Below are 23,451 nucleotides of genomic sequence, written 5' to 3' on the forward strand. Positions count from 1 at the left end.
TTTGGGGACATTCCCCTTTTGGTTAAAAACTGCGTATTGATAAAACTTGTTCTGGTTTTAAATTTTCTGTGATACTCGCTTTCTGGAAAAAAGGGTTGCCAACTGAACGAAAAGATGCTGCTGCAGTGTGACCAAATTCACATTTAAGTTATCCTTATCGTGATGCTCAGGTCTATGCTAAAAACAAATATACTTACATGCAATATATCTTTGACTCCTTCTTGCGTTGCAAACTGCCAATCCAATTAGTTTGGACAGTGTAAACAAGGAGCTTGAGCTCCACTCACATGTGGCCACCGGGCAATAAAAATGGAAGCAGCACAAGCAACAATTTAGCAACAACAACCACAGCCAAGAACAACGGTCAGTGTTGTTAGATTTCAGCAGAAAAATAAATAGTACACTTTTTAAAAGTGTAGAGTTAAATATTAAATATTAATTTAACTATAGTTTCGATTTTTGATCAAAGTCCTGGGAAATAGTAGTCAAATGATGGAATGTTAAATTTGTAACTAAATTTTCTATCGATTGTCATAAGTCGTGTTTTAAAATCCTGAAGAATATAGCTTAAAACTTTTTGACATTTTGCCATTCAACTGGCATTAATGGTAAAAAATTTAATTTTTGATCAATTTTTGAAAATAGACATGATGAAACCCCTTATAAAAAAATGCGAAAATCGTGTTAAATAATATTTAAAAATAACGAATTTTTAAAATGCGTATGTCGGAAAAAGCAGCATTAAAAAACAGTATTCCTTTTGATATTTACTGCTATTGCAAAGGATTTAGCGGCAAAAAGGCCAAACTGGCCACACAGGCAGCAGCAAGGGCCAGCGATCCGGGACTCAGACAGAGGACACACACAGATGTGCATCTGTGCACGCACACAGGCACAGGATTGGAGAGCAGAGCTAAGGAGAAGGAGAAGGAGGATGCTGACTCAGTCCAGTGGACGTTGGACATAGACGCCTCCAGGCCTCCAGGATGTGGGACTAGGAATAACATTTTTATTTTTTCCGCATTTCTCTGCCTCTTAACTATTTATGAGGTCGAGTTGTTTGTGCAGTTTGATTATTTTGCTGGCAGCAGAGCAACGGTAACCTGTGACTTTTCATAATTTAACATTTTGGCAGCAAAAGAAAGGGACGGCGAGAGAGTGGGCGATCGCAAAGGGAGTTGCCGGCGTGTGAGTGTAAAGAGATCGCCTAGCTGCGGGAATATTTACTCGAATATATGAAATAATTTTTTTTTTTAATTAAAAATTGCTTACTGCAACTGCAGAGTCATAAAAAAAAATGAAGGGGAGATGCACACAACCATAAACGAAATCGATTTTATTTGTATAAATTGGAATTGGTTTCAACACAGTTATGAATAAAATGCAAAAATCCCAATAACAATAACGAGCTGAATGAAGGACGAGAACAGTGGACATTGCTAACGAGAATTAAAATGTGTAAGTTATTTTGATACCATAGACCAAATACCATAGCACAAAAAAAGCCATTTAAATAACGTTTTTTTTCAAGAGTCGGACGATTCTAAACTTTCTTTTTGGACCAATTTCTAATGTATTAGTTGCTTTTGATGAGCAGATATAAGAATTAAACTCGGAACTGATAGGCTTCTTCTGCCAATTGCAGGATAATACAATATTTATATAACCAATTTCCACTGTAATAATCGAGATGAAACCGCAAAGGAGGTTTTGTGGTTGCTGCTGTTGCAAAAGTATTTTATTGTGGCCATCGAGGAAGCTGTTGTTAACTGTTGCCCAATGAGATGACGAATACGATGATGATAATGATGATGACGACGGAGAGGGAGCCCGATGCACCAGTTCCCCCCGAGCCGTTGCCAGCTTTAATTAAAAAGTTACCTGGCAAAAATGTTTTAGCTATTTGCCTGGCAGCGATGGCAACCTGACCTGACCCTCGCCCAACCTCTGAGCCACAGGAATTTTTGCACATAAAAAAATATTGATTTGAAATCAGGGTAAGACTTAACTTTAATTCATATCATATAAAAACTTGTATGGTAGATGTCAAGTAAATACAGTGAAACTTCTGTAAATAAAACTAGCAACCGCCAGTATTCTAGTAATAGGATTGATTTTACCTTTTTTATCATCTCTGTTGCTAATAAAACTTTAAGCTATGAACGTTCGAAAATACCACTTTGATTTTTTTAAGCATATCAACTTAATCTATTTGGCATTTTTTTAAACAATTTTACAGTTTAAAAAATATTTTCTAAAAATCAAATAGATGATCAAATCTGAAAATAAACATATTATTATTGTTTTTAAAAATTACGAATATAATTTTAAATCAAAAGTCGTTACTCATGATAAAGGTGTTTTATAGAACAATTCATTTAAGGTTTTTAGTTTTTTTTTTTGCTTAATATCAAAATTAATATTATTAACGTCAAAATAATGTGAGATAAGATCAATAATATTGATTTTTTTGCGTGTGAGCCCTCTGAACCAATGTAACCGAGCTGCCAGTCAGCGGCTCTTTTGCTGCTACTGCGGTGCAGGCGAAACTTTCTATTGGATTCACTCCGGCTTCTGTTTCTGTTTCTGTTTCTGTTTCAGTTCCTAGTCCTGTGCCGTGCCCCATGGCCCATGGCCCATGCCAATACTTCTACTTACCATTTGATTCCAGGGAAGCAGGTATCGATATCCCGTGTAAACTTCGATTGACAGCCTGCAGCCAGAATCGGAATGGCAGCGGAAAAGGTAACGAGCGTTCGATTGGATTGGATTTGGGGTCGGATTGGTTTCTGTTTCATTTTCTGCAGCTTCGTTCATGCAGCTTTTAGTTTGCAAATCCATTTCATTTCGAATTTGACCTGCCCCTAAATGTATGCTATAAAAATGCATTTTGATCATGTCATTTGAAAGTCCTCAAATGGCAAGGGAATAACACTTAATATTTACATAAAATAAAAAAAGAGAGAATTAAAACAGCTAATCGTAAATATTTCAAAAATATTTCAAACATATTTCATTATCAGTATTACCATACACAAAATATTTTTCAAACTCTGATGTCTAAACAGGAATTTTTACTTACAATAATTATAGTCAAATGAATCTTGCCAAATCCATAAAAAAAAAATTAAAAGAGTTTCTGCCCTTCATTGAATCAAAATTTATTTCAGCTTAAATTGCTTTGGGAATTGGTCCGTCAAATTTTCCCTGCTGCATATTTTAAAAATCATAAAATTTTATAGCATAAACGCGGTATTTGTGCCGGAATGTCACAGCCTATATATATACATAAATTTTACAACGATTCGGCCGCTTACGAAATATTGCATTTGAATAAAGTTCCTATGGCTCCCGCGGGAAAGTGAGTGAAAGTGGGCGCCATTTGGGACGGATGAGATGATGAAGTTCTCTGGGGTGCGATTTTCCCGGTTTGCAGAAAAGGTCCTGAGAATGAAGTCGAGTCAAGCTACTCAAGGCGATGGAGAATTTTTTAATGATGTTACTTTCAGGAGAGCTCTCAAATCGTTTGAATACAAATTGTTCGCTGACTCCTCGATGTCGTCTTTCCTCGTTTCCCTGCTCATATATATGTTGTCTGTTTCTCCCTCTTGCATTTCTCGGGATGTATTCATGAATTCTTTATCTATATCTCAGCTTGCTTTGCCAGTTGGCAAGTTGTGAAAGTGAAATGCGAGACATGTTCCCCGAAAATCCTTGAGGCTGCGAGAAATGCGGGGGTTTTTGTTGGGTGGTGGCCATTGTCAATGAACCCCAAAGTTATCCCAGCTATGCAAAATATATGCAAACTGCACAAGCTAAGCACACTTGGCAAAAAAATAGTATTTATTTTAAGGAGCTGTATTGTGATTATTAGCTATTGTTCAGTTTTCTTAATATATCTTTTGGGAACGTGTGATTTTCAAAGGTCCAAATTAAATCTTCACGTTTTACTTAAGATAAGTAAAAAGTAAATAAAAAATAAAAAATTGTTTATAAAAAAAGAATGCATCACCATACATTAAAAAACATATTAGGCAGTTTAAGAAACTTTTAAATAAAATATATAAATAGAAAAATACTTGAAAAAATGAAGAACAACATTTTTCGACAGAAAAACAACCTCACTATACGTTAAACAAAAAAAGAAATTTATAATTTTAAGAAAATTTTAAATAAAATGTTTAAAAAGTAAAATACTTAAAATAATTTAGAACGAAATTGTTTACAAGAAAGGAAAACCTCAACATACATTTTTATAAATCCAATTTAGCCACTTTATTAAAAACCCTTAAATAATATATTTGTAATTTGAGCTAAGTTTATAATTTTCAATTTATTAAATATGCATATGTCTTATTTATTTTCCAGTGCACACATATGGACCAACCCAATTTGAGGTATCGAAGGAATGTCGGAGCTTGTCAGACCCCCACTTCCATTTCCCCGTGCTCCGGCCAGGTGACACAACATTCCCAAGACGGAATGCAGCCGGGTCCGGGAAAGTGCGTCAGGTGCGGTGTGTTTGATGCGTGAAGCCGCGTAAAGTGGGATGTGGATGTTGGGATCTGGGCTGTGGGATGTGATGCCAACCAGGCCAGATCCCAGATCCATCTCAATTACCTCGCCTTAACTCACTAGCGAAGCGAAGGGGGAAGCAGTTCAAGTTTGAGCTGTTCAGTTTGAGGTCGCTTATGAAACTACTATCTTGGCCAGAACTTGGCATCGAATTTGGCCCGCATGTGCAGCCCCGACTGGAAGTTCAAGTTTGAGTGGTTCACCTGTGAAGGAGACTGCGATTGAAGTTTTAATGTTCGACGGTCCTGGCTGAAAGTTGAAGCAATTACTCGTAAGATAGAAAATTTTTAGCAAACCATAACTGGTTGGGTTATGATGAGAAAATATTACATATATTCTGGTATTTCAGAAGGTGATTTCTGACATTTGGACAATAATAAATCATCGAAATTGTAGTAAACAACTTTAACATAAAAAAATGGCATAATTGAAGAAGCTCCTCTGCTTACATTTCCTACATTAGATATCAGCACCAAAATGTGTCAATTTAGTTTTTTTGTTTAATCGTGAATAAATAAATTCAACCCTGATTGTTATGGTGACACTTGAATACCAAGAGTATCGGATGTAATAAAGGGCAGGCAAAAAGCGAATAAACACAGACCGCAGCACATGTGCTGATGTTCCTGTGTGTCGCTTATATTTGCCATTAATCAGGCATATCCATTTACATGTGATGAACTTTATCCCTTAACCTGTTTACATGTAAATTACTTGCTGCTCATTTTATGTTGCTCGACGAGGAGAACTCACAAACAAACATATGCACAGCTGGCAAACACACAAGCACAGTCCAACTTTCATATCTCGAACATTAATCTGTTTTAAGACAACCTCAATAAATTTTTGTTTAGATTTAAACTGGGAACCAAAAACGTCTACATTTCAATGTTTCTGCATGGCTTTTAATCGACGATTTAGTCAGGGTAATTTAATAATATAAGCCCAGAGATCAAAACTAGTCGTAAGTTGAGCTCTTTATTTTTAAAAGACTATAGGAAATTTTACTTGTTTTGTATTAACTTAGTTTTAAATAATTTTTTTAACTTAAAATATGTACATATGTATAGGTATATTTATTTGTTTTTTAATTAGGTTGTTCTTTTGTGGACAAGAGAAAAAGAACGACATTTAAAAATATATTGCATACTTTTCGAGATACAAATAACAAAATTCTTCACTTGGAATTTGACCTGTACATATGCAAAATGCTGCATTAATAATTGAGATTCTGACAATGCCAGAGCGTTGCAGTGCATTTTTCATATTTACCTTCATATGGCGCCAGAAAGAGATGGCATAGTTTACGGGTTAAATAATATCAAGCATATGCAATTGCCATTACATCCTTGTAATTGCCAAAATAATGGGAATTATGCGTATGAGAGAAAGTCAACATGGTGGCAAACAGGGGCGAGCGGACTGTCGGACGGACGGACGGAAGGACAATCCGTCGGGCGGATAGTTAATTGAGCTGTTGGCTGGCTTACAATTCAAATTGTTGCCTTTGTTGTTGGCGTCATTAATGCGAGTGTTGGCACTTTCGCACGCACCTCTCGCTCCCTCCACCGCCTTTCTCCTTTCGCCAGCCTCCCGTCTCTTTTCCGCGCCAAAGTTTACTGGTAAACACATTCATAAAGCAAATATGCAAACCCTTACTTACAGCCAAGGACATGCAACTAGTCGTGGGGAGTAAAAAAAATGGCTTTAGGTAGGAATAACAAATGTTATTACTTTATTTCATTAAATCTCTTTAGATTTCGATTTAAATAAGGCATTGCACTATTTATTTTAATGGTTAAGTGCTAGAACTTTATTTTTAATGGTACATACATACTGATACTCATAGGGCAGGTCCTGTCAAATATTAAAAACCATTCTCTTATTGTTATTTAGTTCTCAAACATTGTTATTAATAATAAAAGTTATTAAAATGTGACAATTTAAATTAGTTCGTTTTATTCGTCCATAGTAATTATTAGATTTTAGTAAATTAATAATTTAAATCATTTGATTGCATTCAAAAAATCAGTAAATCATTTAGTAAACTTTAATGAGCTTAAATATACCTAAAAAAAAAGAAAAAATGTTTTTAAAAAATATCATAAATCAGTTTAAACTGGTGAATATAATTTCTTAATTCCACAAGCTTTTTACAAGGCAACTATTGCCCTAAACGCCACTGTTCATACACACGCACACGTGAACCAGTGATGCCCATGTCGATGGCAGCAGACATATGCTAAACGAGCCGAAGCCTCTCCCCCCGGATTCTTTCCCCCCACTCCCACGCCTCCCCATGCCACCCCACCCACTCCCCTTGCAATCCCTTCGCTGGAGCCGAAGTCTGGAGCCGAAGGGAAACGAAAGAATGACGAGTCCTCGGCTGGCGGCGCATATAAAAGCCGCTGATGGCTGCGCTGTCGGCTGCATTCTGCGTTCGGCTGGCGTAGGACGCTCTCCACTTTCACTCTCGCTCTCTCCCCGCGCGACTTCTCTCTTGAAGTCCCAGCAAAGCGTAGCGCGCCAAAAAAAGCGCGCGCAAAAACAAAAAGCCAACTAACGGGACAAAAGTCGCGCGCGACTCGTAAGCTTGTTTACTTTGCCATTATAAATCCGGCGGGTGCTTTGTTTGTGTTTGTGTTGATGTTGGTAATTCCCTGTGTTCCCCCTTTTTTTTGCACTTCTGTGCTCCACATTATTTTCTGTTTTTTTTTGTTGTTGCTCAAACAGTGCCCAAGAAATAACAGGAACAAAAGCTAGTAAAACAAACGGGAATTTGCAAAAACGGAAGCGTAAGAGGAAAAGTGTTGCATTTCCGTCGCTCCGTCGAGTTGGTGTTTGCTGCTGCCATTTGCTGTTGCCGTTAGTCTCTCCATTACCGTTAGCATCTTGGTCGCGGCAAAATGGCCGCAGGTGTTGCCCAAAAAAAAAAAAATTAAAGTACAGGCAAACTTCCCCAAGTAAAACCTCCGTTTGAAATATACCTTTAAACTTATGAAAGATATTGCAGAAGCTGATCCTCATATAATTTACCAAAACTAAAGCGCGAATGCTTCGGCACTAGGAAACTTACTTCATTTTTTAATCGTTAGGGTCGTGATTTCTTTTCTCTTACCTTTTTTTTTCTTTTATCACAAACTTAAATATTAAATATAACATGAAACTTTCATTCAACAACATATTGGTAATGTTTGCTGGTACTTAACTTTTGTTAAGTTCCTTTGAAAACTACATTTTTGGGTGCACCAAAAAAAATTAATTTCGAATTTTATTAGCTCTACATATTTTGTCTTAAATATATTCAGTCTTAACCTGGTTTCAAAAATTAATTAAAAAATAGCATAAATTTATTTCGAAATTTCAGTAATCAAATTTCAGGTTAGGAAGGTTCTTTTTATGGAATTTTAACTGTAGCACAAAAAGCAGATCCGACAGGAAACAAAAGAGGACGGGGCAAGAGATATACATAGAACAGAAACCGCAATGGAAAGTGCCTGGGGAAAAAAAACACCCAAAATGGCATCATAAAATCATTTAATTGATGATTTAGTGCAGTTCGTGATATCAATATAAAATTTACCATTATCAGCCATGTTAGCACCGCCCCCAGTCAACCGAACAAAAAAATGGTTTTTCGTTCTTTTATACAAGCATATTTCAAACAACTGGACGGGGGGGGAAGCACCTGCGTTAAACATTTATGTTTTTAGCACTTTCTGCTGTCAATTTGACACTCCTGCACTTAACAATGCAAAGTGGGGAAAATCGTAAAACGTCTGAGGCTCCAGCGAAGCAAATGAAAATTAAAATTAAAAGCACGTCTGGAACTCTTTATACGTTGACACTTTTCATAAAAATATATTTTTTGCCCAAATCCTGCGAGTTGTAAGCTTTTTGACTGTTAATGCGTATTTAAAAAGAACGCTTTTATGACTTTAAAGAGGGTTGCCGTTTTTTAAGGTGTTTAATATAATAGTTTTGATTGATGCAAAAAACTAGTTACAGGTAAACTGCTAAAAAGTAGGAAAGCTTATAAATCCCTCACCATAGTGAGTGGTGCTATTTGATAAACCAATCAAAATGGAAATTGCATTCTCTAGTGATAGAACGCAATGAAAAAACCTTTTTATACACTCGTGCAGAACTTTTCAAGTTTTGCTTAAAAAAAAGAAGGAATTTAAGTACTTTGGCAAAGTATTTCGGCGTGTGGCGCGGTGCAGAGAAGCTGGCTAAAACTTTTGGCACAAAGCGTTTGAAATTTCATTTTAATTCGTTTTCAATTTGGTCTAAAAAACCGCAGGGCAAACTTAATGCCTCGAGGATTGCTTAACTCATGCCCGAGTTGACAGCAAATACGCAGATACCCCGCAAGCCGATTAAACGTGGCACGGTTTTGGGTTTGTGTAGCTCAGCTCCATGGGTATTCATTGGCCAAAGTTCATTCACAGCAGCTAATTTGGCGGATTCCTCAGCCAAAATACTTTTCACAAAAGAAAACGATACGATACTCAAGGAGATAAAGAGCAATTTTGCATAAGTTAAGCCGTTTAAATAACTTAATTCATCTTCTACATGAGTTTCACTTGGTTTAAATATATGCTTCAGCGCAACATAAATTGTTCGTGTGGTTTGAAATTTTAATCAAGCAAAGTGTCTGCCGCTTTTACCTCTTAACAGAAATATTCAGGAAACAATTTCATTTCAGAGCCAATACTTAATAGTACTTCATATAAATCATTAACGTGTTAAATATTTATGTGCGGTTCATGTAAACCAATATCTTGTAACATGTCATTAATATTATTTACTCTTGCAATATAAATACTTAACTCGATTCGCACTGCAATTCGGTTATGATATTTCTTGCCAACATCTTCTTATTTCGTTGGAAACTTCCTTGGACAGTTGTATTCCTCTAAGTCTGGTTTTTTCCGACAGACGTTTAATTGAAAATTTCTAGGTTCTGCAGAAAAGGCGTTAGAAATGCTCTTGTGTTATTTAATCTGCTACAAATACCAATCTGTTGAAATGAAAACTACATTCAGGGAATTCCATACAAATATAAGACCAAAAAGGAAAGTTTAGTTAAAGTTTTGTAACTTATACATGGTTCTAAATGACTTTGCTCAGAAAAAAAACCTTTGTATTCAATGCCAAGTTTGTGTAATGGAAAAGACATTAATTTATAAAATAGCTTTAGTATTTAGGCAAATAATAGTACTAAGAATGTATTTTTTTTAACAGGAATTACTAGAAGAACAAAAAGTATTCTTGCTCTATAGCGAAAATAGAGAGAAATTTAAACTAGTTTGGAAGTTTAACAAATTTTAAAACGGATGCTTTCAGTAAAGCCTGCAGATTTCGATATGCAACTTGCCTAAACGATAAAGTTACACTTTGGCACTTTTACTTTCCAACCAAGAAGTTGGATGACTTGGGAAAGTAAACCGCAAACTGATTAATGCCATTTATGCCCGACAAATCCGGCGTTATGTACCCAGATTTCCAAGGCTGTTAAAGGGGCGAAAGTGGGTGGGTGAAAGTGAGTTACACGTCGCCGCTGTGATGGTGGCACGTTGAAAACTTTTTCGGAACAAGTTGAAGGATGTGCAAGAAGTCCGACGAGTCGTAAAACGAGGTGCTGTTGCAAAGAGCAACGCCACGAAAATTGTAAATGCAGGCAGGCCCATTAAATTCGCCCAGCGGCCATCAGAACAGCACCAACCACTCGTCCCCAGACCAACATAAACTCCACCCAATTTACAATATAATAAACCCCCTCCCCATCCTAACCATCACGTCGATGGCGCCAGATAAATTTGTCATGTAAATACAATACAATGAACGTGTAAACATTTATTATGTGCTTACAATTTTGTTGTTGTCAAGCTCAAATCCGTCAATTGTTTGATTTAAATTGTACACGGTTTTGTTTTGTTATACCCGCTATTCGCAAATCAAATTTGGGTCTGTTAAATTAAAGATAATCGTGTTTTTTAAAACTCAGCGTAAAATAATATATATTTTTTCAGACCGACATCGTATATATTAATAAGTTACAACATTGAAATACACAAATTTGAAGAGTAGATTCATATTGGAAGAAAATATGAAATTTAAATATAGCGATGACATGTTTTACACAAAGAAAGTATTCCTCGTGAACTTTCTAAGCAAAGCGTAATATAAAGTCCATATACTCCTAAAGTTTGATTTATTTTCGGTTTCGTTTGATGTGTGATTTCATGTAAACACATCACCAATTTCATTTCCAAATAAATGGATTTCCCCTATCAATGATTTTGCAACATCAACATTTGCAGCAGCAACAATAGCAAATAACTCGAAACCATTGGCAATTAGCGATAAACGATATCCCAGAAACGATAAACGAAATCAAAAACTGATCAGCAACTCCGGCAATCTGCTAAAAATGCTTAAAATGCCGCTGCAGTTGAGCAGTCAAGATGGCAGTTGGCCCCATCAGCAAAAACAGCAACAACTTCAGCAGCGACAGCGACAGCGGCAACAACAACAGGCTTATCACCATCAGGACCAAAAGCAAAAACAAGTGTTCCAAGGACGTTCGCCGGCGTTGCTGCCAGTGATGCTGCTGCTCATGATGGCCACGCTCCTCACGCGTCCACTGAGCGCCTATTCCAACCGTAAGTAGAAGCATAAATATCTGAAAAAATATCAATATACCTATGTATATAAAAAGCACCCATAAATAGATAAAAGCCATGATATTACGAATTTATCGATCACCAAGATCAATCTATAATTGAATTAGTTTGAAAACTGTTTCTTAAACAAGAAAAATAATTATTATTCTTTTAAAACATACCGTACCTAAGCAACATAACTTAAAAAAATATAACTTTTAACTAATATAATTGGGTTATCCATGGCTTTTACTTTTCAAAAACTACATTATTGCTGACTTATCGATCACCGAAACATTTTCGATAGTCATCAATCAAATCATTCACGCGCCCATCATCAATACGCAAATGCATAGGCGGCATTCCGGGAAGACAAGGTGGGTTGCTTGTTTGTCTGGTTGTTTATAAAGCTGTCCGTCCGGATGGATGGCTGTCTGTCTATCTGTCTGTCTGTCTGCATGAGTCTCTGTCCGTGTGTACGGGTAATTGCGTATGTGTGTGCCTGTAAGTGGATGTGGTGGAATGGAAGCATGCGTGGGGCATTAAGTTATCAAGTGGAGAGATGCGAGGGCAATGGCAATGGCATCGCCAAAGAAGATGGCGTACGGTGGATTTGCGGCCAGTTCTCTCGACTGTGACATGTTTGTTTGTTTCTCAGAAGCTACAAGCATTAAAATTCGCACCCACCCGCACGCCCGCAGAATTGTAAGAAGAGCCCAGAATGGCTAAAATTGAGACGTAACAGGACGAAGGAGTCTGGCTCTGAGTAGGTGGCTTCCTCGTAAAGTTCATGGCTTGGCGGCTTGTTTCAAGTTCCGAGTACCGACTGCTACAACGTATACGACGACTGGGACGACGACGCCTTGGCTGGCAGAACAGAAAGCGTGCATTAAAAATCAATAGAAGTTACAAATGTATCCTTCCATTGGGGAAAAAAGAGCAAAACATTTGTGGCGCCATTTGTGCGCTGACAGGCTGACTGACTGACTGGCTGACTGTCCGACTGTCTGACTGCCTTACCGGCTGACTGGGTTGCCTCGACGCTCCACTGCCCACAACCTAAACGGTGGATTCTGCAACGGGCTAAAGGTGTACCGGGGAAAGAAATATGGTCAATGCAGGTGTGCCAACGTCATGGGGCGAATGGTTTTGCAGATCCCCACTCACAATAGTCGATTCAATGGGGTACAGTTTATACGGTTGCGACGAAAACGATAAAAACTTTGCAAATTTGGAAGGAACAGGAAGATAAGTGATCGATTACTGGTTAGTCGAAGAAATTAAATAACGTTAAGTGCCTTTTAAACTTTTTAATTGGAAAAACCATTTGTATTGAATAAAAAGGTTAAAGAAAAGTAACAATTTAAAGGTTAAGAAGGCAGGACAGAAATTAAAGATAATTTGGGATCGATTGCACCGATTAAAACGATTACATATCGATATTTTTTAAGCGCAAATCAGAAATAGATTATTGAAATAAAATGCATCTAAATTATATAATTAAAAAAAAAGGAATTTTTATGCATAAATCGAAGTGATTTTTACAATTTGATACAAATATCTCAGTGGGTTTTAATTCAAGAATTTCTAATGAAGTCCATATGTCAAACCTGTAAAGCTTAACTAATTGGATTCCTTGTAATGGTAAATTCACCTTTCATTAGTTTTTCCCTACATCAACAATCCATTTACTCGATACTCTTGAAGCCATGTTAAGTAAACTCTTGGAATGTCCAGATATTGAAGGCAACAAGTCCAAATTGATGCTCAAGTTACGCCAGCTATTTGATGACAGTTCATTGGTCCGATGACAGCAACAAAGAGCATTCATGAATCATAAATGGGACAAACATTCTTAATGGCCATCCTAGCTGATGCTCCACATACTTCACTGGAAAACAAAATGTTTCAAAAATGTGAAGCAAATTCTAAGAATGTCTATTTTTTGGTATTAGACTGTCAATCTCTTTGTGGTGAAAGATTAATGTTTTGGGATTTTATAACCTTGAGCAAAGACATTATAATCCTCGACGTTTGAACTTAAGCTTACTAGCATAAAATTCCTAGCTTAAAGTCTTTTATTCTTTTGGAATCTAACATAAGTGCCATTTTTCCGACTGTATTTGTTTGTATGTATGCAGATGAAACGTTATATGTTCCTTCGTATTGGCCATCGAATGTCCATAAAACAAAATTTGAATGCGAACCGTAAACAACGAAATAAGCAAAATAATTTGTTATTTTTATGTCGTCCTTCTGCTCCGTTTTCCATGAACAGCAGCTCAAATTACGTATCCGATGTGTGGGCACTTCTTGGGCATCGGACGTCCCAAATCCGACATAAGTGTCTGATTAGTGCGAGCGGACTTCTCCACTTACTTACCTTCGACGGTTGGGCCTCATAAATCCATAAGGAACTGACAAAACCGAAGGCACAAGAAGCTCCAGTAAAATCACTTGCCTTTACTTTTCCTTTTTTTCCTTTTCGAAGTTTATGTCTGTCGATTGCCCGGCTTACGAGGGCTTTAGATCAGCGCGGCGCCATGTCCCGGAGCTCCCGGGATTTTCTCCGTCCGCAAACCCTTATCCTTACCTTCTATACGCCATCCACACGCACATATGTATGTATATATTCTCGGTTCCGCTCTAGCTTCCTGCTTAATGGCCAGGGCCATGTTGTACCAAACAATTCAATTTATATAATCCACTGGACGGACAGTGGGTGCTTCTGCTCCTCCTCCGTTTGTCCGATTGTCCGGTCCTCCGTTCCAGGTTAATGTGTCACAGACAGACATCCACGGAGGATGCGAATGTCACGTTAAACGTATCACGTAACCGGATGCGTGTTACATATTGCTCGGCTCCCTTTTTTTATCCCGATCCCTTGAGCTTTCAAAGTTGCATTTGACTTGTATAACCCCATTTATGCAAACGTAGATTTGATTGAATTTTTGTTGAAAATAATTACGTTTATTCACGAACGTAAATCTGGCAATTAAAGCTTCAATTGTTGCCACAAGAGACGTTCAATTTAGTATAACAAAAAACTATTCATAATTGCAAAATCAATTTACTATTCGGCACGCGGCGCAAAAGATAATGATTCGTTGTGTCAGAGAAATTTTACCAATTGAATTTAATTTCCCAAATAGGTTTTAATAAAATAATATATAATAATATATATATTATTTTGGATATTATTGCTCATTTTATGTTTTGTATGCAAAACAGTTTCGCTCGTTGCTAAAAAATTAAGTAAACAAAAGTATTTCAATAAGCATAAAAAAATTTTATTTTTCTGTGTACAAAAAGCTAAAATAGTTGTCGGTCTTATGATATCATAACAAATTGGTTTTTAAATAAAATTCTAAACAAATGTTTGATAATGAGCATACATTTATTTTAGTTTTGTAAAATGATCATGAAAAAAATTAAAGGCTTTCCCCATAAATTTATATTATTTTTCACTTTATTATAGTAATTTTGAAAATGAAAATAGAAGTTTTACTTAAAAACATACAATTCTTAAGCTTTTAAAAAAAAATCCACCAATCGATTGTGGGAGGATAATTAAATTCTTCCCCTGCCCCCGTTGGAGTTTTTCTGTCGCCCTGTTGTGTTGTACCTGTACTTGTACCTGTTTCTTTTGTGGCACCTGTCCTGGTCAACTGCTACTGAACCCAGTCGGTGTTTATTTAATTCGCGTTAATTTTTATTAATTTTAATTGAAAGCTTTACGAGCGTTTAGCTGGGCGCTTTGAGGCCCCCCTTTTCGTAACTCACCCCCTTTTGAGCCTTTGTTTGAGCATAACTTTGTTTTTGTTGTTTATATTATTTTTTTCTCTGCCTGAATTGTTCTTGGTTTATGTGCTCAGCTGCAGTTCTAGCTCACTCTCTTCATCTCATTTGCCCCTCTCTTCCATTTTCACTCGCCGCTTGACTCTCGTCGTCTTTGTTGTTGTGTTTTAATACCCTGCTCTGTTTTTATACCCTTGCAGAGGGTATTATAATTTCAGTCAGAAGTTTGCAACGCAGTGAAGGAGACATCTCCGACCCTATAAAGTATATATATTCTTGATCAGCATCACTAGGCGAGTCGATCTAGCCATGTCCGTCTGTCCGTCTGTCCGTCTGTCCGTCTGTCCGTCTGTCCGTCTGTCCGTCTGTCCGTCCGTTTATATGCAAACTAGTCTCTCAGTTTTAAAGCTATCTGCATGAAACTTTCCCAAAAGTTGTCTTTCTATTGCAGGTAGTATATAAGTCGGAACGAGCCGGATCGGACGACTATAGCATATAGCTCCCATAGGAACAATCGGAAAAATAAATGAAAAAAAATTATAACTTTGCTGTTTTTTAATTTTTTGTTTAGTTCTTCGACATTTAGTAATGGTTAAATATTTCCGATTTACGGTTTAAATTTCATCAAAATCGGACGACTATAGCATATAGCTCCCATAGGAACAATCGGAAAAATAAATGAAAAAAATTATAACTTTGCTGTTTTTTAATTTTTTGTTTAGTTCTTCGACATTTAGTAATGGTTACATATTTCCGATTTACGGTTTAAATTTCATCAAAGTCGGACGACTATATCATATAGCTCCCATAGGAACAATCGGAAAAATAAATGAAAAAAAATTATAACTTTTCTGTTTTTTAATTTTTTGTTTAGTTCTTCGACATATAGCAATGGTTAAATATTTCAGAATTATGGTTTAAATTTTATCAAAATCGGACGTCTATATCATATAGCTCCCTTAGAAATAATAAAAATATATAAAATAACTATCAAATAATTGGGCTGCAAATCATCATAGCTTCAATGTTTTTAAACATATACGAAAGTAAATCATAATTTTTATGTTTTCAAAAATGTTTAATTCTTGCAATAGCTGCAAGGGTATATGAACTTCGGCTTGCCGAAGTTTGCTTTCTTTCTTGTTAGTGTTGATTTAGTTGTTGTTTTTGTTTGGAGACTTTTGTTGAGTGCAAAGTGCTTACGCTTATGTTGTTGCTCTCCTGGCGCATTGTTGTTGTAGTCGTTGTTATTCTTATTGTTGTTTCGCGACTGCTTGGCATTAAGCTGACTGGACTTGACTGGAAAATTAAGCGTTTGGAAGGAGAGCACAAGATTTCTCTGAGATTTTTAACAGATGAAAAACGGCAAAGAGTTGAATTCTCCGTTATATAAACTTTAAATATTCGAAATTAGGCAAATTTAATTTCTGTATGCATGTATTCTTTAAAAACTTATATGTTTGAATACCTTAACGAAACAAAATTCCTTGCTTATAAGTCAATGTTATGATAAAATAATTTTCACGCATAAAACCTTTAAACTAATTCATAAACGAATACAAATTTAAAAAAAATTCTGTACTCAAATTGGAGTCATGAAAAATATTTTTATTCAAGATTAAGTAGCGACTTATAATTCCCATTATATACACGATTAAAATTCTTCTTTCCAGGGTATAAAATAAACATTTAAATAGAAATAAACATGTCATTAATTTATATCAAAACACAAAATGACCAACAACTGCGTGATAAAATATGCTATGAAAATTTAATTGGCACTGACTGCGTAAGATTTATGCATATATTTTTGTGAAACTGTTTATTTATCTATATATATGCATGGTTGTATATTAAGCGAAGATCAATAAAACACAATTTATATGTCTATTGATTTAAGATCAATAAAACACATTTACCGATAATGTCAGCCGTCTGAATATGACTTTATTATTTATGCTAATCTGCTTCATTTATCAATGCCGCAGATTGTGAATATTACAAAACAGTTATCTAATCAGCTCCGAACATAATGTCAAATGATTTGGCCAAAAGCGAAGCGGGTGAATGGGTCACCCCACCTGTTTCTGCCACTTTCAAGGTGGCCCAAAGCGATTTTAAAAGTTATTACCTTTCTTATCGCCAGCATCGTTTGTTCCCCCCAAATCCCCTTGACAGTAAATTTTCCGGCCAACAGCAGGTGCTTTTGTATTTGGGTGGCATGTTTTGGCCCACTCATCTAGCGACCTTTTTGGGCCTACTTTGGTGCCACTGCAATCAGTTGACAATCGGGCAAATCATCCGCTAACTAAGAGCAACCCGAACAGCTAATGAGATACTCCCTTATATATGTACATTATATAGTACATATATAGATATGCGATACATAGGCCCATATGGCTCTAATAAAGGGGGACATATACATAGATTGGGATTTGGTGTCGGAGTGAAAAGTTGTCTGAATAAATAATAAACTCGAACCAAAGCGGGGCAAAAACTTTGGCCAACATTTATTGGAGTGACTTGACTTGAGTTTGGTGCCCGGCCAAAGGGAAAACTTTCGGATGTTCGTGTCGCCTTTCGGTGGCAACCCGTATATATGTCCGGGACTTACGTGAGGAGTACCATACTATACGTACGTATACGTACGGATATCGCACGACAGAAGGGGCGGCGGGGGTCGCTGGTCAGAGGGTCAGGGGGTCAGGAGAGGCCAATGATGGCCATTCTGCGACGTTTGCCAATTTCAGTTCGATTTATTTAGTGGAAACCAATAAATAACCAATGATGTATGTCCTGCTCACACACTTGCACAACTGAGTCCCTCGAGTGCAGTGCGCACAGTGGTTTAAACAGCTAAAACAACTAAACTTTGATTTTGTCATTTTTAATTAGGTTAACATATATACTTGACTTTTGACGTATCATTATATTTCTTTAAAAAGTCAATGCAACTTAAAATTACGAATTTGAAAAATGTTCTCTTTTAAAAAAGTTAGGTAATAAATATCAGACTTCTAATATTGTTTTTCTTACATTAATATACATATATTGATTAGAATTTTACATAACACAATTTACTTTAGCTTGTTTTTCAATTTCAACAAACTAGTCTATTTTCTCCTCGAACTAAATAGGTGTCTTTAAACAATCCAAAACACGAAAACTAAAATACTAGATTTTAAGCATTGATCGACAAAGGCAAAAGCCATCTCTAAAAATTATTGGGTGACACTTATTGTTAATGGTTGTTGATAACCAGCTAATAAAAATAAATGGGAGATATTAAGCTCCCCGATTTCGAAATAATGGCTCCACTGTGCCAAGGGGATTGCCTGCAGCACTGACACAAAATGGGAATTCCCCCGATCTGTGTTGTCTTCCCAGCATTCTGTCATTCTTTGGCGAACACAATTTAACACTTTGTCGCCGCTCGGGGGGGCGGGGATAGCTAGGATAACTGGACGAGTGCGACTGCTGGTGTCCCCAAGCTGGAGCACCATTTCAATTGCAAAACCAATCCCCTATTCGCAACCCAAACAAATATGGCGTCATTCAACGCATTTCCGTTTACATTACACGCTCATTTCCGCTCCGCGTGGCTTTATTAAGCGTCGCTAGTTTTTCTGTTGCACTTTCCGTTCCCACTTTTCCGCTTTATATTTCCCAGGATTTTTCCTGCAACACGTGTGTGCTTTACGTGTGTGTGTGTGTGTGTGTGTGTGCTGTCTGTGTGTGGTGAAAACTCGAGTGTGTGTTTGCCACTTGAAGTGCGCTCAAGCAAGCCAAAGCCGTTGAGGGAAATTTTCTTTGAATTTGCTCCAGTTAGTGAAGGAATCGAAATGTTTTGTTGGCCCCCAGATCCCCCCGAAAAAAATCCATGCTAAGCATGCCTGTGTGCATACGAATCTACAGCTGCGTTCAAAATACTAAAGAGCACATTACGAATTTCGAAAATTGTATGTCTAATCTAAAGTTATAAAATATATATAAAAATATCAGTGGCCAAAAACATTTTTTATTTAAAAATCGAATTATATATGTATAATATGTAATAATACTTAGAGTAAAATATAGATTTTGCAGGTAAGCGTAACATTTTATACTCTTCGCTATTAGCTTTAGTTAATTACAATTTTTTTAAATCTATAAAAATATTTATAAATATAATATATAAAATCTAGAGAAAGAAAAAAAAGAATCAGTGCTCCTTTTTTGAACCGGACTTTAGATACTTATGCCAGCAATTTAAATTGGGCAAATCATTTGATGCAGCTTAAGCCATATGTGTGCGTACGTGAGGATGTCGATGTTATTCTTAAGAGACCACGACTGACTGACTTTGATGGTGGCTGGGAAACTTTAATGCGATTTAAGATGACCAGAAGGGGTTGCTTGGGGTGGGAGTGGGCGGGGGGCGTGGGCGTGGGCGTTGCCATCCGCGGGACCTTCACGGAATGCAATCCAGTAGATACTTTGCTCCATCGCCCCAGGGCCAAATCCTACTTGATCTTATTTGTATACAAACATTAAAACGAAGGCGAGCTGGGTAGAAAAATGGCGATATGGTAGGGATAACAGCTTTGGCAGTGCGGCTTAAGATATTGAAAAAGGATATATTTCAGTGTTATTTTAAGCGATATTTTGAGGATGCATAGCGTCCAGTGATTTTATCTTTTTTGCGGCTATTGGGATTGGTTTTTCATTGACTTGGAAAATTGTTTTCATCAATATTAAAAGCAGGAATTTATATGAAAGTAAATAAATGTAAAACTGCTTTTAAATGTTGTTGAAAGTCTTACAAAATTTAAAACCAAACCTTTTTTGAAACCAACCAACACTGCGTATGAGTGATAGGGCTCAAAACCATTTTGCAGTCATTACAATTGCGGGTTTTGTTACAATTTGCTTATATTATAGTTGCACAAAGCGGGCTTTACAAAATGTTTGCTTATCTTACCTTTTGTCATTATTTATTTGTATAATTATTATTGGCTTGTTTTAATTTCTAGTGCTCATAGTGCATTAATTAATAACAAATACTTGACCGCATTGCATCGTAAATAAATAATTCTTAATAACACAGTGCACAGAACAGTTTAATTATTAATATAAGAATTATTGATATCGTAATTATTTTGAGAGTTCGTTGTGCAGTGGCCATTGAATATAAATTTAAGTTGTGTCACATTGTGTAGTCGGAGATGCGCTAAAAACCCTCCCTTTTAAATATATTTCTTTGTAGTTTTTATTTTTGTTTTTCTTGTCGTGCCTTTTGCTTGGCACTTCCATTAGTGATTTGTTCAGAACGTCAGAACTCATTTTCTGAGTGAAATTCGCCCTTGAATGAAATTCGATTTAAATGGGAAATGGTAACTGGGTATTTGATACCTTTGACCTTAATATTTACCAGGTAACACGGATCGGTTAATGCGCAGTCTTTATTTACTCTGAGTTTGCTTGCGTACTTTCTTCTTTAGCGGCTCTTTGTGAGCAGCGTTTCATAAGCAACTTTTCATTTATTTTTCTCCAACTGCTGCATAAATATTTAGATTCAATTCAAATTGCTTTCCACTTGCAGAATTTCATTGTCCTTCGTCCTTCGTCCTTAGTCCTTTCCCTTGCCCGTTTTGTTTGTTTATTTGCTTTGTTATTTCGCTTCGGCTTCCACTTCTGCTTGAGTTTTATGCGGACGATTGGCAACAAAAGCTGCCAATTTGTATTTCAATTAAATTTGAATGTATTTGTGGGCACTTGGCTGCTGCTTTTCTTAGCCTTCTCCAGCCTTCCCTCCGTTCTCGTTCTGGCCATGTCTTTCCTTAGCCGCTTCGCGAAGCCGCTTATTCGTCTTCGCCATGGCTAAAAGATATTTCGAAAATGCCTGGGTATATTCTTTTTATCTACCTTAAGATGCCGCTTTTGGAATAGTATTGAAATATTTCAATTAAAATATGAAGTTAGTAAATGCTAAGCTAAAAATATTTAATTGCTCAAAGCAGTACAACACTGCGTATGATTGATAAAACAAAAAAAACATATTGGAAGTATTTTTTGCATTATTTTAATTTAGAAATAATCTTAAAAAGTCTCAGGCATTAAATGTATTACACATAAACTTACACAAATACAAACGAACATATGACGCCAGGGCAACACTGCGTATGAGTAATAATTTAGCTTCATCTTAAGCAAATGCCCATGATGACGACATGAAAAAATTAATTTAAGCATTATTGCCATATCAATATTTAAGTTGAATGCAAATTGTGTATGCGCAAAAAAGAGGCAAATAAATATTAAAGATTTTGTTTAACTTGTAAGTCTACTAACCTAAATCAATAATTCTTGATTTATTTTAGTTTTTGTGCTTGCCTTTGTTTATTTATTATCTATTTATTTCAATTTATTTATTTATGAAATGTACTTAGAACTACAGGGTAAGTTTTAGTTGAAATCGCGCCTACTTGTTTACAGTTTACGCTGCTAACTTAAATCCATCAGAAATGTGTGGGAGAAGAGGGGGCGTGGCAGAGGGGGAGAGAGAGGGGTGATTTTCCCGGAAAAGGGTTTGAGAAGTAAAGCGACGGACTGTGGAATTGCCGCCGCCAGCTAAGTGTCAAAATGGCGCTTCCAAGTAATTTACTTATGTCTAAACAACCTTAATTGTTGTTGCCTTTACGCTGCTTGTTAACGCGTTGTTTCTCCTGTTGTTGTTGTTGTTGCTGTTATTGTTGCTGTTCCTTCTGGGCGTTGAAAAGCGTTTAATTAACTAACTGCTCCCCATATAGCCGCCTTTAGTTTTCGGCAAATATTTGTTAATTCCCAAACCGCCGGAAAAACGGGGTAACGGCGCCTCAATTAGCGTGGCTAAGTAAATCTATTTTAAATTGATTTTCGTTGCCTGATTAAATTGAGTTTGCCTTGTCTGCAGGTCTGCTCGTCTGCACGTCTGCCCGCCTGCCCCACCCATTTATCCTTTCAGGGCTTGTCCTTGCGGTATATAATTTCATTTTTGAATCTGCCCCAGCCCCGCGCGCTCTTTTAGCCAATTACAAAATGCTGCCGGGCTTCATTCCGTTCTCAAATGTTTCCATGTGGAACATTTCGCAACTCATTAAAGCCGAAGAAGAACAGGAAGCGGTACGCTGAGAACAAATTGTCAGCAATTTGCTATGATTATTGACGATTTATGCTAATTTTTGTGCAAACCATTAAATATGTGTCATTTGTATATTTTTGCTTTGGAAAACAAATTTGAAATAATACATTTATATAGTCAATTTATCTTAAACTTTGGAAAAGTTTAAAAATCTTTTTAATAACAAATGTTTCAAATGTAGAACAAAAAAACTAAGTAATGTTAATCGCAAAATTTAATAAACTTTTAAACTAAGCCTTTTGCTTATAAAATAAGTACTTTGTTTTTAAGGGAAATGCTTCAAAATATTAACGTAACATAGCATTAGCACTTGTGCGGATTTATTTTCGCTTCAAAATGTTCTATGCAAAATTGAAAATTTGTTACAGTCTGTCATTTTGGGGGGGTGGTGGATAGGTGGATGGGTGGATGGATGGATTTGGTCCAGAGCCAGCGAGCAAGCAACTATGGTATGTGGCGCACATTAAAAGGAAAACCATTTGGAAATCGGGAATCATCAACCGATCCATCCTGCATCCTTCATCCTTCATCCCCAATCCCCAATCCACTATCCTCCATCATCGCATCGCCAGGCGTTCGAGTGCAATGCATCAAGTGCCCAAGTGCCCAAAAGGGTCGTTCCGTCCGCTCCATCGAAGAATGGAAAAAATTCCAAATTGAGGGCGGTACAGGGTTCGGGGGCGCGGCCGGTGCATGGAATATGGGAATATAGGAGGCGAGGGGTACTTTCATTGAGTACTTTCCATTTGAAACTCATTAGTGAGAGTTCAACTGGGTTGAAAATGGGAGTTCCAACCGGAGGATGTGAAGAATGTGGGGATATTTTTAGCCTGGGGCGTGTCAATGTCTTCGTTGCAGCCAAATTGAATCACACATGTGTGTCTGTGTGTGTGTGTGTGTGTGTGTGTGTGTGTTAGACATGCAAATTTTAAGCCATTATTAAGTCACTAAAACGGTCTGCGAGTGGCTGCTGTATTGGTCTAGCCCCTTGGTAATTTTTCTTCTTTTGGCCTACATTTCATTAACAGCTGCGCATTAATTAGTGATTTTTTTTACTGGGAGTAAGTGGGAGCATAATAATGATATCTTAAATTCAAGGGAAGCAAAACAAGAGGCGAAGTTTATAAACTCTAGCTGGTAAGCAAGAAAATAAATTAGTCATATGCTTTGTTATCCTATAAAAATAATGCGTTAAAGCATATTTAAATTGATAATCTGAAAAACTGTAAGATGGATAAGCCTTAATTTTAA

The 23,451-nt window shown here is 36.7% G+C and overlaps 1 protein-coding gene and 1 long non-coding RNA gene across 7 annotated transcripts in view; both read left to right on the forward strand.

The window, feature by feature from the left end:
* The first annotated feature begins 553 nt into the window (after nucleotides 1-553).
* On the forward strand, nucleotides 554-5,038 carry LOC108136412. Of its 4 annotated transcripts, none has more exons than XR_005977956.1 (4): nucleotides 554-1,458; nucleotides 1,646-1,997; nucleotides 4,369-4,846; nucleotides 4,925-5,038. It is a non-coding gene; the product is annotated as an uncharacterized LOC108136412 (long non-coding RNA). The 4 variants fall into 4 exon arrangements; XR_005977957.1 differs by having other exon boundaries at nucleotides 554-1,188; nucleotides 1,284-1,458; nucleotides 4,369-5,038; XR_005977958.1 differs by having other exon boundaries at nucleotides 1,532-1,997; nucleotides 4,369-5,038.
* Nucleotides 5,039-7,019: 1,981 nt separating this feature from the next.
* The window catches only part of LOC108136641 (tyramine beta-hydroxylase), a 32,883-nt gene continuing 16,451 nt past the window's right edge, over nucleotides 7,020-23,451 (forward strand). The window contains exons 1-2 of one of the 3 annotated variants that reach the window (XM_017257960.1): nucleotides 7,020-7,227; nucleotides 10,902-11,243. In XM_017257960.1, coding sequence (XP_017113449.1) covers nucleotides 11,012-11,243 — 232 coding nt within the window. In that variant the 5' untranslated portion in view covers nucleotides 7,020-7,227; nucleotides 10,902-11,011. The remainder of the gene's footprint in view (nucleotides 7,228-10,901; nucleotides 11,244-23,451) is intronic. The other 2 variants (XM_017257962.1, XM_017257963.1) reach the window with 2 other exon arrangements.

This window comes from Drosophila elegans, unplaced genomic scaffold (assembly GCF_018152505.1).
Source record: "Drosophila elegans isolate 14027-0461.03 unplaced genomic scaffold, ASM1815250v1 contig_149, whole genome shotgun sequence".
NCBI classification, from domain to species: domain Eukaryota; kingdom Metazoa; phylum Arthropoda; class Insecta; order Diptera; family Drosophilidae; genus Drosophila; species Drosophila elegans.